The sequence below is a fragment of the Solea senegalensis genome, linkage group LG15 (genome assembly GCF_019176455.1).
Source record: "Solea senegalensis isolate Sse05_10M linkage group LG15, IFAPA_SoseM_1, whole genome shotgun sequence".
NCBI lineage: Eukaryota > Metazoa > Chordata > Actinopteri > Pleuronectiformes > Soleidae > Solea > Solea senegalensis.
The window spans coordinates 16,732,464-16,748,919 of NC_058035.1; the positions used below are offsets into that span (position 1 = coordinate 16,732,464).

Genomic DNA, 16,456 nt, shown 5'->3' on the forward strand with positions numbered 1-16,456 from the left:
CAGATGTGATATTGGCATGGAGCCTGTCGTCATCCCTTCTGGAAATTTCTTAGCGATTACCTCGAGACCTCCAGACAGCATGAAGACATTTTCAAATCCTTTCTGGCACATGATTGTGGCCGCCCGACTGGCAATGGTCTCATCCTCGTCATACAAAATGATTATTTTTCCTGGTATATTTTTATATTCCCAAATTTCTTTTATGCCCCTGAATCGAGATAGCATGATAATTGGAAAATTGTGCGCACCAATGATGTGACAGCGGTCGTAATCGTCTTGGTCCCGTACGTCCAGCAGCAGGTAGGGACAGTTGGGACAGGGCCTGTTGGCCAGGTCCTCATTCTCCAGGCTCACCTCTCCACCACAGCTGAGAACACTAAGCTGTGTTGACATGGCACTGTGCCCTATTTTCCCAATCTCCAAGGTGTCCCCTACATCCTGTTGACTGAACAGGTTTGTACCTGAAGAGTGTGCCTGGAGTATCATTTGTGCAAATGTTGTCTCCTTTAACCGCTTGAACATTTCATCGTTACGATACTTGAAGTATGTTCTCCTCTCCTCTAGCCTTTCCATATATTTCGAAAGGCTAGATCCTGTATCCAACTTGGTTTTCACATGCTGATACTTTGAGTTTTTCTGTATTCTTTTTTCTTCGTCAGAATGGAGCGTCATGATCTAAAAGATTCTGTTATGTCTGTGGTAATACAAAAAAGGACTTGTGTTTCTTTGGTGATTTATAACAATTGACGTTATTGCCTGCCTTTGTCATGCTGATGACATGAACGCTTTTATCATCGTATCAAAGGCAAGACCATTCACAATGATGACATAGGTGTTCCAAAGTCAAGGATCCATGTGGTCTCTCTTCTGGTTTCCTTATGTCTCCTTGAAGATAGATAATGTTATCAGATTTACTCAGATGGGTTTAAGGATCCACTTTCTGAAAGGGCTGGCTTTTCCATGTTTGTTACTAACTTTCAGATCAGACAGAGAGTTTGCATTTCAGATTATAATTCAGTTTTTTTATCAGGTCTGAGATAGAGGTCCTCTCAGTCTCCAATACCTTTTTTTGAGTTGTAATTGGAAAAGCAATTTTTCATGAAGTATATCTGGGTACCAAGGTTATACATTTCCAGCAAGGCATGATGATGAATTTCATTTTTGTTTGTTAATTTGTGTGTTTTGCTCTGTAGTAATGTTTTTTTGCGGGTGGATTGAGTGACGCAACACCTGTCAGTAATTTTGTACCTTATTTAAAGCACTTTACACAAATACACATGCACTTACCTGTGTTCTCCTCTCTCAGCCTCCCAGGGTACGCATGTAAAAGAGTCCCCGGGGAAACAAACTGCTCTTTATCATTCCAGGAGGGTTCCATCGGATAAGGTTGTGCAGGGGTGGGAGGTTTAGTACAGATTTTTTGAGAGTTAATGTGTGAGGATATATATAACTGTTATGCACTTAGATTATCTGAGCCTTAGTATTTTTGTTTATGTCGATGTTTTTCCTGTTGTATCAGCGTTTGTAAAATAGGGCACTGTAATGTACCCCTGTTCTTTGTGACTGTTATATGTCGCTGATTTTTCCCTCAGCAGGGCAGTTGATATTTTGTTCTGGTAGAGGCCGGTGTGTGTGACGCATATCTTGCCTAGCACTGAAAGTATTTGTAAATAAATCCCCAAGTGTGGGTTTGCCTCATCATCTGTCTCTGCCTCCTCACCTTTGGTCCAGACCGCTTTGTCTGGCAAGGTGAGACCTGCTATGATGCTGTTGAAGGATGGCAAATCAATGGCTCGTCCTGACCGGGTTGTTAAAATCCTATGTTGCCTATTCAGGGTGGAGGAAATGGACTGTACTTTTATGTTGGTCTCTGGACACACAGGAGTTGAAGGAAATAAAACGTCTGATAAACTAAAATGTTAGATCCAAAGGTTAGTCTAGGAGTGGATGAATGTGTTAGTGTCTCTGGAGAAAATGCAATGAGACAGAGGAGCGGGAGATAGAACAGAAGGGTCAGCATTATCGCTGTCTGCAGCCCGTTAGAAATAAGTGGCTTTCTGTGAAGTTAAAGGTACGGGATGAGATCGGTCTAAATAGACTGAGATTGGAGCAGTGTGGATTAGCCAGATAGATGAAAATGATAGGAAAACACCCAGATGGTCTGTGTCAGACTGCCAGTGTGGACATCCAGAAACAATTGAACATGCTTTATTTTCATGTGGTCAATTCAAAAGAGAACGGTAATTGTTGAACTGACTGACCTGAGGCCTTTGTGTTTTTCAACCTTGTCAGTATAAGACAGTTTTAGCATTTCTGTGAGAATATAAAGAATATCAACTCTTGTTTTCCCCCTGTGGAAGGCAGTATTACACCTCTCAGTGTATCACCTGCTTATTATTAGATTAGAAGAAGATTACTGATTCAAAAAGCTAGTTTTGTTTGATATTCATTCTTTAAACAGGGAAAACTTGTTAACATAGCCAAATGGTTTTTTTTAAGTTAACACAATAATGTGACTTTTTGTACTTTTTAAACAAAATTAATTAAACAAAAGACTTTACAATCATGGACAAGGAAAGTAATATTAGAACAACAAACAGGAGCATCTGGCTGGTGGAGATGATGCTAAGCTAAACCACAACCTGTGGCAAATACAGTTAGTAATTTCTTAACAACGCTTTCAGATTGAGTTTTTTATAAGGACTAAATTTAAAAGTTGAAGGATCAGCATTCAGCTTTAGAGTTATTCTGTTTATTTAACTTTTCCAGTATGTGTGACATTATATGAAAGCAGAGACTTATTACCTCATAACAGCCCCCTTATGTAACTTATGTAATAAGTTCTAAAATGTTTACTTGTGCTTCGCCGGCGAGTTAAAATTCTGGATGCGATCACTTTTAAGTTGGGCTGACAGGTTATTAGGTTTCCGTGCCGGCACCCGACCACATTTAATAACCACTGTAGTCCATATCAGGTCCTCTTCACTTGGTGCTTTCTGTTGTGTCAGTGAAGAAATGAGCCTGAGTGAGCAGCATGATAATGTTTACTTGTGAATTTAAGCACAGAGTGGAAAACTGTCACAGGATCCTCAGATAATTGGCACATTTTAATTGGGGAATGTGCTTGAAAATGAGTAAACTGAGTTTCTCTCACCACAGCTCTGCTGTATTTTGCACCTCATGGTGGCTGACAAAAGGACAGAGTCATGGGAAAACATGGGCTGTGATTCCAAATTGAGATGTGTTATTATACTGAGGAAACACTTTGAGCTGGTCAATTTGAACAGTCTCAACACAGCAGACTGCATGCTGCTGGTGTTGTGCAGAAGTTGTGCTGACATGCCTTTATTTTATTAATGACAAAAAATGTAGTAAAATATGATGTTTTCACTGGTGAAACCTGTTTTAGAACACACTTACATCATATTGTTTCTGCAGCTGCTGATTGACACTATACACACACACACACACACACACAGATTCTTGTACAGCTATCTCAGTGGAAACACAGACATAAGGTATTCCTTAGCCCTTTACCCTTGCCTTAATTGTTACAACTAAATGCCTCCCCTGACAAACTTAATTCTTAAGGTCTTTGTACACTGGACATGCTGCGAAAATAAGGGACGACACATCTTCCCATGTACATCAAGAGCGATGTGAAGAAACTAATTAGTTATGATGATGAGGGGGAAAAAATCGCAGATCAGATCAGAGCAGGCTACATACACACACACACACACGCAGCAGCAGCCGAAGACAGCAGCTCAGAAAACTATTGCTGCTGAAGCTTGTTTTTTTCTTATTTATTAAAAAGAACGGGGTTCTCGTTCTGATTGGTTAGCTGTGGAATCGTCAGAAAATCGCTCATGAAAATCGACCGCCATCGGGAAACAGTCGCAATTTTTGCTCGGCAAAATGAAGACTCTGATGTCAATGCTGCGTTCGTTGGTCGCACGTTTGAAAAATAACGTAAAAAAAAACGAAATCAGGTGTTCAACCATAACAGAAAGTGAGGTCCAGTCAAAAGCTATAGATACACACACACACACACAGTTTCCATGACATTGCATTGATTTACATTCATTTCCTGGATATTTACTCTAACCTTAACTACTTAATTTAATTACTACTGGCCTAATCCTAATCCTATCTTCAACCTAAATTTAAAATGTAGTAATTTACGTTATGGGGACTTGCTTTTTAACAACAATAACATTAGTAATACCTGTGCACACACACACACAGCTATCCTTTTAGGACTCACGCCGCTTTCTATTCATTTGTGTTGCCTAAACAAAGCGTTATCCAATTACCATTAATTGACAATTGAGGTTCTACCTCATTAAGACCAGGTTTTGGTCTCCACGAGGACTACAGGTCCTAACAAGGTCAGTGTTTATGCCAGAAAAGCACACACACACACACACAAGCATGCTCACTGATTAAATGGATCCTCAGTGTCCTGCACTTGCCGGTTTTCATTATATCAATGCATCATTGTGTGTGGGTGCGTGTGCGTGCGCTTAAATGTGACATGTCTCATGATGTGTGTGTGTGTGTGTGTGTGTGTTTGTGCAAAGTGCTGTGATGGCATTTAACGATGCTGTGTGTCACACAGTGAGCAGCACAGTGTGTACATCGTCTCTCGGGCTGTTGTGAAGCTCGTGCAGGACGAGGCAACATGAAACGCTGCAATAATGCTTAAAAAAACGAGACTTGTTGTTTCACAGTGATCAGAGTTGTATTTGCAGCTCAAGCATTTTGGGCCTTTCTAGTCTTTCAACACTTCAGCATCTGAAATGCTGACACGTTCCAAGTGGCGGCCGCACCAGTAGTCTGGGATCAGCAGAAGAGAGAAAAACAACAACACTTTTTTCAAAGATTCAAAGAATAATGCTGGTGTCACTTTTTTCATGTTTTTGGTATTATTGTTGTATTTTTACACCAAATGTAATTTGAGTTTATTCCCTGTTTCACGCCAAATGCTGAGGACTCAATAAAATTTCCTTTGTCATTAAATGGACAAAACATATTTTAACGTCCAGTGTTTAATGGTGAGAATGCAAATTGCAATAACAGAGGACTCCTCCCTTTCCCACCTACGATTTTACATACCAAAACAAGACTTAAACAAGACTTAAAGTACATATAAAATGTTTATTTTAAGGCTAGGGCAACCGTATTTTAAGGGATCTTAGACTTATACAAGCATATTTATGGGTAGTTTATTTAATTTCTGCCATTTAACTCACACTGTTACACACTGGACCATTATAAGTTAAAAATGGCCATTGTTTGCGTTTCCTGACACCAAATCCCATGAAAAGCAATTAGGAAGTATTTAGGTGATTCACAAATGCACATTCCCTCATTATCTTAAGTCGTATTCATACCTAATAGTCCGCTAGACTCGGTACGATTGGGGACTCGGTTCAATTGGGGGTTGCAATATTCAGCCGGTCCAAGTTTGCTTTCATACTTTTGCACTTTAGTGAAACAAGCCGAACCTTTTGAATAACGTATTCTCCTCCTTGCCTGAGGTGGCGCTGCATCAAGAATTACTGAAGGAGAAGACGAGACAACAATGAACAAGAAAACTCGCTCATCTGTTGTGTAATGCAGGACAACTTCTGGTTCCTCCACACCCAAAACATGGAGCTGCATCAAATCCTATGGTTTTATGTGAACATACGACACATAAACGCGGACTCAGACATTGGACAGTGGACAGACATTTCCCCCAGACTGTCGCGCTACACGTGCTTATGTTCTGGTTGTGTTTACCCACAATGCCCTGCGCTGTAGTCCGCTTCCTGCATTTGGTTCAGTTGAAGCGAACTGAGACCTGCGGTTCGGTTGCACATTCACGTCTCCCCAAACGAACCAAACGTTCCGAGCAAACAAACTAGGGTTCGAATTAGAAGGGCTGGTGTGAATACGGCTTAAGCCTATATTTAATGCCCTTGAAATACATACACATGTTAATTATTTATGTGTTGGACATCTTCCATCTATTTTCTTACATTTTAACATCGCTAATGAATCACTTGCAAAAAGAATCAACAGTGAAAATAAGCATCAGCTGCAGCTTCATATATGTGCTTTGTACAGTATTATCTGTGGCGTTTGTTTGCACCTTTTGCCTGAATGTTTTTGGCCACATCCGAGCTGTGAGTGTCCATTTCCAAAAAAATCATCTTCCCGTGTCTCAGCAACAACTCAGTGACACTTTGAAGTGATCCATGGCTCCGGGTGAATAACAAGACAAAACGTCTTGTTGCTACAGGCCTTAACAGCTGACATGAATAACTTTGATGGCTGATGTTGCCGTGTACAGGGGAGGGAACAATGGTTAACAAGGGGCAGCTGTCAAAGTTATTCTTGGCGATGTTAAAGCAGCACATGTCACCTTGAGACTGACTGGAATTCATGGTTATTGTCAGTGTTGAAATGGTCCACATTGTGTTGCTGTCCACCTTTTTTTTTAAAGGTAGAAGTGATGGCGCTGTCTTTGCATGCTTTGCTCGTGGTGCAGAGGCTTCACACTCACACACACACACACACAGATACTGTATTGTTGTTTTTCTGTTTCATTTTATTTTAAAATCTTTTTAATTGAACGTTCTCATGTGTTTATTCATCTCTTACCACTGATTGAGTGTCTTCTCTCTTACATGTGCTTCGAATTTTGTTTCATCCCTCTGTTCTGTTTGCATGATCCCCCCCGCCCCCCCCCACCCAAATCCACACCTGCCTGTGTTCATGCATGGGACGTGATGGGAAGAATTGGAACCATCGAGCTGTCACTCAAGTAGGCCTCAGTTTATGCTTTGGAATATGATAATGAACAGTTTTTGTGTTTGTTTTTTTTTTTTTTTAAATCTTAATGATAGTCACATATGCACACTTGACAAACGACAAAGACATTCACACACACTTCAGCTGTCGTGCTGCACGAGAGCACGACAGCCGACGCATCAGAGCTTGAAATGAACGTCACAGAAAGTAAATCTTTTGGTTTACTGCACAGTTTTTTCATCCACGACAGATCGAGACATTGATCAGGTTGTCTTTCTACAAATGTGAGACTGAACTGAGCATTAAAGTAAAGTAAGAGCTTGTCAGACAAACATCACTAACATGATTCAGAGCCATTTAATGTAGCATAAAGACTTTTGCTGTTGGTTTCTGCACGCACACTAATGAGTTATACTCGATGAATTCAGGCGCTGATAACTGTGTCGTAACTTTGAGGACGTGTTTCTAAGCTAAATTAATGCTATAACCTCTACATTTACACTAAAGTCTCATCTAACTTTATTATCTAGCAAAAGAAACTTTTACAATTATCATTATCTGCAGTTAGAATATTACAAGGTTTAATATGCATTGTTATATATATACATGTGTATATATATATGTATACATATATGTATACATATATATGTGTGCTTTGAATGTTTTATCCCATATTTTCTCATTAAGATGTTTATATCGACAAGTAACTGGATTCTTCACCCAGGAGAAAAAAAAAAATCAATATTTACTTATCTGACATTTATTGCGACAATAATCAATAGAGATTGACTTGAAAGTATTATGTTGTGCAAAATGTTTTATTGGCCACATTCCCAAAATGTCTTTTCATGAAACCTCCTTTACTTATTTCCTTTAAGTTATTCTCTGTAACCTTTGTTTCAGCATGTGTTTGAGTGGAGTTGGAGCAGAGCTGGAAAGCTCCACTGCAGTTGTAATTGAATTGTGTCAGAGCTCAGGTCAGTAAAGTGGTTTTAGAGAAGCAGAGGTGTCCGACAGGCAGCCAGACCAGATCAAGTGACAGCAGGCGCTGCAGTTGTAGGTCGACTCACGTTGCAGACCGCAGCACATTAGCAAAATCAATATCTTTCTCTCTCTCACACACACACACAAGCACACATGCAGAGAATAGCAGCAGACTGATGGGACTGCAGTTGTCTGCTTGATCACTGAGTGGGTGTATGAATGCACAGTTAAGCTGAGCAGACACTGAGCTGCTAGTTATGTAACAGAGAGGAATCCACTCGTGCATTTTAACACGATGATACGTGTTTGTGTGTTTACTATATATCTTTATATCACACTCACTGGAGCACTTAACAGGGTCCATGCACTTGTGTGTCAACAAGTTTGCAATGCTGTACATTTGCTGTAAATGTGGCGTAGCTTTGTGTATGTGAGTCAGGTATCGCCTTAATGGGAAGTTTGCTTAAATATTTAGAAGCGCGACAAATGGAAAAACGTCACATGCAGATCTTACACAGTTCTTTACGTCAAGAATCATCAAAGTCAAAGTAAAAACAACACGGAAAGAGGGAGATAGAAACATAACAACTTCAAACAAAAGCTTGCACCACAGTATATTCAACAATATAGTAGCATATTTAAGCAGTATATGAGCATTGTTTTAATGTAACGTGTGAGAATAATAAATGAAATATAGTACGAACCAGCCGTAATTCTATCAATCACTTATACATTTAAGAGTTTATAATTGCTGAGAATTACATTAATAAACACTTATAAATGTCCTCCTAGCTGTGTAGAACATTATAGTGGCTTATAAGCTATGCATTTATACATGTAGTGATTTAGTATATTGTGTAGATGCCAGATGTGCAGAAGTCTGGGCTCTGTGTGTTGAAGTAGCACATGCTGGGTATTCAAAATATAATATAAGTATAAATGTCGCCTCTGATGTCGTCTTGTTCTGTCTGTCTCTGCCATCTTTGTCGTAGGGGATCAGCAGTCTCTTCAGCTCGCTTAAGGTGGTGCGGCTTCTCCGTCTGGGTCGGGTCGCCCGTAAACTGGATCACTACATCGAGTACGGGGCGGCTGTGCTGGTCCTGCTGGTGTGTGTTTTTGGACTGGCCGCTCATTGGCTCGCCTGCATTTGGTACGTTCATGACATCCGTTATTACTTTTCACTTTCTAATTTTCACTGGGACACCCCCTGTAGTTGATTTTACTATGTACAAAAGTCTGCAAGACAGTAGTGAGGCCTGCTGTGATGTATGGCTTGGAGACAGTGGCAGCGTCTAAAAGACAGGAGGTGGAGCTGGAGCTGGCAGAGATTTTCATTGGGAGTGACGAGGATGTACAGGATTAGGATTAGAAGTGAGCATATTTGAGGGACAGCTCTGGTTGATCGGTTTGGAAATAAAGTAAGACAGGCAAGGTTGAGATGGTTTGGAGGAATAGTGATTATATTGGACAAAAGAATGTTGAAGAGGGAGCTGCCAGGCAGGAGGAAAAGAGGACGACTACAGAGGAGGTTCATGGATGTTGTAAAGGAGGACATGAGGACATTTGGTGTAACAGAGGAGGAGGACAAGATGGAGGCACATGATCTGCTGTGGAGACCCCTAAAGGGAGAAGCCACAAGAGGAAGAAGACACTCTTGCCTTTAGCTAGAGGAGCCCGGTTCACGACCTGGTCGGAACAAGGGCCTTTATGCATGGAGTTTGCATGTTCTCCCCGTGTGTGTGTGTGTGTGGGTTTTCTCCGGTTACCTCCCACAGTCCAAAAACATGCATTATGGGGACTAGGTAAATTGGACGCTCTAAATTGAGCATAGGTGTGCGAGTGGATGGTTGTTTGTCTGTATGTGTCCCTGTGATGGACTGGCGATCTGTCCATGGTGAACCCCGCCTGTCGCCCTATGTCAGCTGAGATTGGCACCAGCGCCCCCCTCGACCCTCATGTGGAGGATTAAGTGGTAGAATATGGATTACAAGTGAGCTTTGACTTGCCTTATTCATGCATGTAAATGAGGAAAGCATTGTGCTATTGCAGGCATACATTAATCCCGAGGTTAAAATAATGTGGAAGTTAATTTCTTGTCAACAAACTTTGTCTTCAAGCATGGAACCTGTATGTTTTCACACCATAAAGCCTGAAAGAGTTCTAGTGGTTTCAAGAGAATTCGTTTTTCCTCATTAATATGGAGATTTATGGAGCATGGGCCTCCAAAGTCTAATCAGATCTGCTCCTCTACAGGGGGCAAGTGTGGTGGAAGCATTAAGTTTCCATCATGTGTTTTGTTTGGTTTATTATGTTTATGAGAACGTGTGTAACAACACACACACATGCAGTGTTTTACCATCATGGCACTTCAGTGTTCTGCATTCATTAAAGTGTGAACAACATGTTTGATAGTTGATAATGAGCCTTTGCTGGTGTCCTTTCATGTTAATATACTGACATAGTTTCTGCTGTACAAAATAACCACCAACAAACACAAGCAACAACCCGTCCTTAATGGGATTACAAGACCATCAGTGGGTGTTTTTGATGTCAGCTTCCTGTGAGGTCCGGACCGTCAGACACTTATAAAATGAATGAATAAAGGCAGTTCTGCTCCAAAACCACACTTGCACACCAGTGAAAACATCTCCTGTGTGCTTTCTGTGGTTGCCATGGTCACATGCTGAGTCGCGTCATGGTGCTGAGAAAAGTTGAACCATCATCAAGTCAGACAAGAGCAGTAAATAGCCACGCCATGCTCATAACAGCAGCAGCCTCGCTGTCTCCCTGTCACTGCCACTGTTTACACTGCAAATAACAAGAGCGATTGTTGAAACCGTCGGAATAATAATCCTGTTTTACAAAATTCCGTTAACATTTGGATTTTCATTTCCTTTTCCTTGTAAAATGCTGACAGGTTTTACCTCCTCGGCCATCGAGAATTATTAAAAGCAAATTGTGATGGGAGGAAAAAAAAAAGAGGAAGTTCTCAGCTTCTCTCCTGCTGAGAAATCGTTTGATCAGAAGCACAGGTGTCCAAGCGCACAGCAGATGTAAGAATATATTCACCACTTCAACCTGAGCAGAACCAACAGTTTCTGCTGCTTCAACAGATTCACCAGATTTATATTAACTCAGGAGTTTCATAAATAACCAGCTACAGTAGGGTGTAGTATAGATTGTTGGAAGGCTCTTGGTCTTGATTTAAACTTCCACTTTCACAGAAGTTTAATCCTTTGGTCAGTGAGTGCAGAATGTACTGTCTTGTACTGTCGTGAGTTAGTAGATCACAGTATTTTACAAATTATGTTCACAGTCATTTAAAAGGAACAGAGATCTGTGATAGGAGTCAGTTTATGGAACGATTTAAATCCAGTGTTACATATAAAAAAAGAATTAAAATAAGTATGATAAGGAAATATTGTTGGTTAATTTTGGTTTTCTGTTTTGTTCGATATACGAGTATTTATTGTGACATAAGATTGATTCATTCAGAATATGGAAATGCTTCAACGAAAGTGAACTACTGTCTAACCTGTGCTTATTTACCCTGCAGGTACAGCATCGGCGACTACGAAGTTATCGATGAAGAGACCAACATCGTGCGCAGCGACAGCTGGCTCTACCAGCTGGCTGAGACAGTCGGCACGCCGTACCGCTTCAACGCCAGCGGCTCCGGGAAGTGGGAGGGCGGTCCAAACAAGGACTCCGTCTACATCACCTCGCTGTACTTCACCATGACCAGCCTGACGAGTATCGGCTTCGGTAACATCGCTCCCACGACAGACGGAGAGAAGATCTTTGCCGTGGCCATGATGATGATCGGATGTGAGTGATGGAGTCTTTGCTTCTCCCTCTAATGCTACAAATTCACGACACATGAGAAGTTGATATGTGCTCTTTAAAACCACAGTCCACTGCCAGGAGGTGAGTAAATGAATTACAGAGCCATTGAAGTCCAGGAAAATACACGCCGATGATTGGCTGTGCCGGACATGTGTATCCACCTAGGATAATCTGCTTATGCTGAATCAAGATTAGTCCCAGAACTTCAGGCTGGATTTTTTTTTTTGTATCATGAACGTGATAATGTGCGCGTGTAATGTATACTAATATGTTGTGAATTTAAAGCTGATTTTTGTTGTTGTTGATGTCATGATTCTGTCTCGGTTTGGTCTTCATGAACAGAAACCATCTCAAATTATTGTGTATGCTGTGTCCTTCATCCAAAAACTGTCAAGCAAAATTATCAGACCTGAGTGAGGGAGCTTATCTGTGTATACAGCAGCAGCAGCAGTGCAGGGACAAGACACATTCATCCTGTCATCCTGCTGGGTCTTTGGAGCAGCTGAATTCTCTTTTGGAACTTTTCATGGACGCTTCTTTGTGTCTTCAGTGTCGCTGTCTGTCTTGTCGTAAACCCAATCACTTCCTGTGCGCCGCGTGGAAATGTTGCTGGGCAACACGAGATCTAAAATTGCAATAGTGAGAAACAGAGAGAGTCGTGTGGGGCTGATGGATTTAATCAGCATTGTGTGAACTCATTTGTCAATGTACTGAGTGTAATTGGACATCGGTTTATTGTTTAAAGGTTACACACTCCCGTTTGGAGAGGAGAAAATGAAGAAAGGTGTCTTTAACAAAGCTATGCTCTAATTGCTATTACATCATTTAAAAATCATATACCAGTATGTATGTCAGGGGTGGCAAACTCATTTCAGTTCAGGGGCCACATGCAGTGCAATTTAATCTCAAGTATAATAATAACCTATAAGCAACAACAACTCCAAATGTTTCTCTTTGTTTTATATTTAATGAAGTATATTTTATTTTTATGAAAAAGCTTGTTTACCATTTCTCACGTGTGCATTACAACCGACAGATCATAGTGGATCTACAAAGGCACAAAACATTTAGGTATCTGGAACTACAAAATCGCGGGCCGCATGTTTGACACCCCTGATTTTAATCACTTCATCCAATAAATATGAAATTATAAGTGATGGCAGCAGTGAAAGCTTGGTTACTGTAGTTTTTCACAATTACCCATTTAGCTACTAATTGGAGCATCAATAGTTTTTTGTTTTTTTTGGGACAGGACAAATTGGCGTCTGCTAAATCTGGCTGTGTGTGTACTCCAGCTGGCCTGAACGTGCATTTGTTTTTACTTCAGATTTGAAGTTCCCAAATTGTACCTGCTGTTGTTGGTTCATTGCTGTTTTGTTATACATGGTAAAGCAGATGTCAGGCAACACCAACAGCTCGGTCGGTAAAGCACGAGTAGATCCCTGTAAATATTAGAGAACTCTATTTGTTTATTTTACAGCTTTCATCCGTTTCCCTTTCAGTCTTTTTCAGCACATTGTCATCTCCCTTTAAATACAGTGACACAGTACAGTAGAAGCTGTTATTCTCACCAGTGTGTCTGTCTGCTGTGGGATTTTGTGCTGAATAATTGAGATGCGTCACTCACGCAAGTGTCTAAGTGTGTTGTGAAGTACCTCAGAAAAGGCCTTTTAACGGGCGTTTGTGGCCACTGGCACCGAAACACATGAGTCATAAATCCACAGAAAAACAGTAAAAACGTTATTTAAAAAATGACTAACCGTGTAAACGTTGTCTGTGAATGTGACAGAATTGGCGGTTTTGCAGTCGACATGAATAGGAAAACCACATTTTATTTTTGAAGGAGGCAGATTTCTCACAGCACGCTCCTCATCCCACATCTCGGTATTAAACATTTATACAGTATCTTGTGTGTCATAATGGAGAGTACAGCATGGTGCCATTATGTGTGACTGCACACAGAGAGCAACACCTCGGAGCAATAACTGACACTGCCAGATCAATTTAGCACAGTGCTCCCTCTGCAATCACTCCTCACCTGCCTTGTACTTTTATTTCATCCACAATCTCAACCCTGCATCGAGAGGATGATTACCGCTCCGCCTCCCCCCATCCCCTCTACCTTTTTGGCAGTTTTGCTTTATGAATACAATCTCGGGGGAGCTGGCAAAAAGTCATCCGCACACCTCAGTCTGCTTAAAATCTGCTACTGTGAGATACAAATCATCCTAAAGTGTAAATATCTAAAAACAGCCTCGGGAGAATTCAGTTGTTGATGAAATCTACTGTAGTCTACGGTTGTTCTCTATGAAATATTGATGCCCTGAAACTGTTCTATTTTTACCATCAGCACTGGATCGGTGCTGGCAGTAGAAGATCACAGTGTGACGAGGGATTCGGGGGTTGGCATGGGGAAGAGAAGGGGGGCACTATACGTACAGTATGTCCTGTTTCTATAGCAACTGTTGGCCTGGGGCTTGAGTTTCCTGACAACTGTCTTTTAACTACTTTCGAACAAGCCAGCTGTTGGATGCTAAGCAATGCAGCTACAAAGTTGTGCACATCAGCAACTAAATAGGAATATTGGGGGACTTCGGTGACGCTTCGGTCCCCTGAGAACGATTGAGTTTCCTCTGTTGCAGCATTTGTCACCATCTGCACTCAGGTTTGAAACACTCTTAGTCATCCCAAAACTTTGGCAACTTCAAAAGGAGGCAACTGTGCAGTCATTTTAGATTTAATAGGCTCCGGCCTCTTAACAAGCTTTCTCGATGTGTCGACTCGCTGATTTTGATGCCTTCGAATGTGCAAAAGCTGCAACAAACAGGTGATGGAGGAATTCATTCTGTGCCACAATGCTTGACAACATTTCCATTCAAGTGAGCAGTGGCGATGCAAGTTGTGCTTATCCTCGTCCTTGAGGGAATTCTGAGCTCTTTTTAATTAGCATTATTCCCAGTGCAGTTTTTCAACACTTTGATTCAAGATTGTACACTGTGAAATAAACAAACACACACACACACACACACGCACACCACTGCATGCACAGGTTACTGTCATCATCTGAGGATAATTGAAATGTGTGGCTGGCGTGTTTCCTCTCCATCCATTCTAGCGGGGCTAATTAGGGCTCTATTGCCAAGAGAACGCTACTCATATACAGAGTAGACATCTGATGGCTTTGATCCACACACATGCCAGCTGTTTCACCGCTTCAACCACCCATCCACGTCAGAGATAGACTGCTAGATCCTTTTCCTTTTCCTCTCATTCTTCTATCAAAAGAAAAATGTCCTTGTATAGTACAATATGACTGTACGGGGATGGATTCTGACACACAGACATGCAAAAAGAAGTTGTAATTATGTATTATTATAGTAGTATCTCAACACATGACACAATATTAGTCTTTTCATGTTCTTTTTATGTCCTTGAAAGTCCTGATGAGTACAAACAACTGTATAGATGTTCATGTTTAATTTAAACTCTGCAGTGAGACCCCACACTGACAAGCGTTTGAGTGAATCATTGAAAAAAATAAAAAATCCCAAAAACAAATGACATCATTTTAAACCACAAAATGTAAGTCATATCAGTTTTGAAAAGTAAATCTCATTTCTTTTCGTCCCCCCCCTCCCACAGCCCTGCTTTATGCCACCATCTTTGGTAACGTGACCACCATCTTCCAGCAGATGTACGCCAACACAAATCGTTACCATGAGATGCTCAACAGTGTGCGGGACTTCCTCAAGCTTTACCAGGTGCCCAAGGGCCTGAGTGAGAGAGTGATGGACTACATCGCCTCCACCTGGTCCATGTCGCGGGGAATAGACACGGAAAAGGTGCGTTCAACTTTATCGCCTTTAAGGGTTAATGTTTTTTTAAACTTGAGGGTGTTAAGTCCTTTGGTGATAGAAATTCTATGCAATTACTGAAACACACACACACTCTGTTAAGTGGCTGGAATCCACATGATTTAATCAAATATAAATAAAGTCTTCTACAAAAACCTCTTGACCCCATACACAAGATTTAGTTTTTCACTCTTTGGTATTTGTATGAATTAAACCAAGCAGCTATGATAATTAACAAGTGCTGATAAATCTGCTAAGTGGTGTTTTTTTTCATCAGTACTATTAGTATTATTATTATTATTATTACCACCTTTGTACCCTGTGTCCAAATTGTACCCTAAACAAACCAAACCAACCATGTGCTGCAATTTCATTCACTCGACAAGAAGATGAATTGTCGTATCTAACAAGAAAACATATTTTTACTTATAAAGCTGTTATGTAAAATATGATATAAGTGTTTTATTTTGTACAAATGTAGCATCATTTGTGAAATAAGAATGAATTACATATCATATTGAATATAAAAGCAGTCCGTTTTCTTCCTGCTTAATTCAGAAGATGCTGAAATGATTTATTTGTGTGAAAATGAAAGATTTAAAGCTGAAAACAGAAATAAAATAAAAACTTTGTTGGTGTCTCCCCAGTTGATTTGGATCCAGAAAGTAGAATTACTGTTATGAGTGTTTTAACATGCAATAATTGTTCATCTGTAATCAAATCAAAACAGAGACACAGTTGTTTGTGTCCTCTTCACTAAGCACACACGACATCCTTGTATCATTGATGTGTCTGGCTTCAAGTCACAGCAAAGAGGCTAAAAATTGCACATGTAATCCGTCTTCTTGGCATTGATCTTCAAAGAGTCCATGCGATGGCTTTGGCTTCCTGTGGATGAGACATTCTTGAACAACATGCTGCCTCACAGTGACACTCAGCAGACACACAGGTGGACTTTGACCCGACATTCA

At 40.7% G+C, this 16,456-nt stretch overlaps 1 protein-coding gene across 3 annotated transcripts in view; it reads left to right on the forward strand.

Annotated features, from left to right (window-relative positions):
* Positions 1-16,456, forward strand: part of kcnh1a (potassium voltage-gated channel, subfamily H (eag-related), member 1a) — a 44,980-nt gene that overhangs the window by 18,036 nt on the left and 10,488 nt on the right. For 2 of the 3 annotated variants that reach the window (XM_044045819.1, XM_044045820.1), the window contains 3 exons: positions 8,778-8,935; positions 11,342-11,613; positions 15,274-15,473. In XM_044045819.1, coding sequence (XP_043901754.1) covers positions 8,778-8,935; positions 11,342-11,613; positions 15,274-15,473 — 630 coding nt within the window. Of the gene's footprint in view, positions 1-6,787; positions 6,815-8,777; positions 8,936-11,341; positions 11,614-15,273; positions 15,474-16,456 lie in introns of all 3 variants that reach the window. The other variant, XM_044045817.1, reaches the window with a different exon arrangement.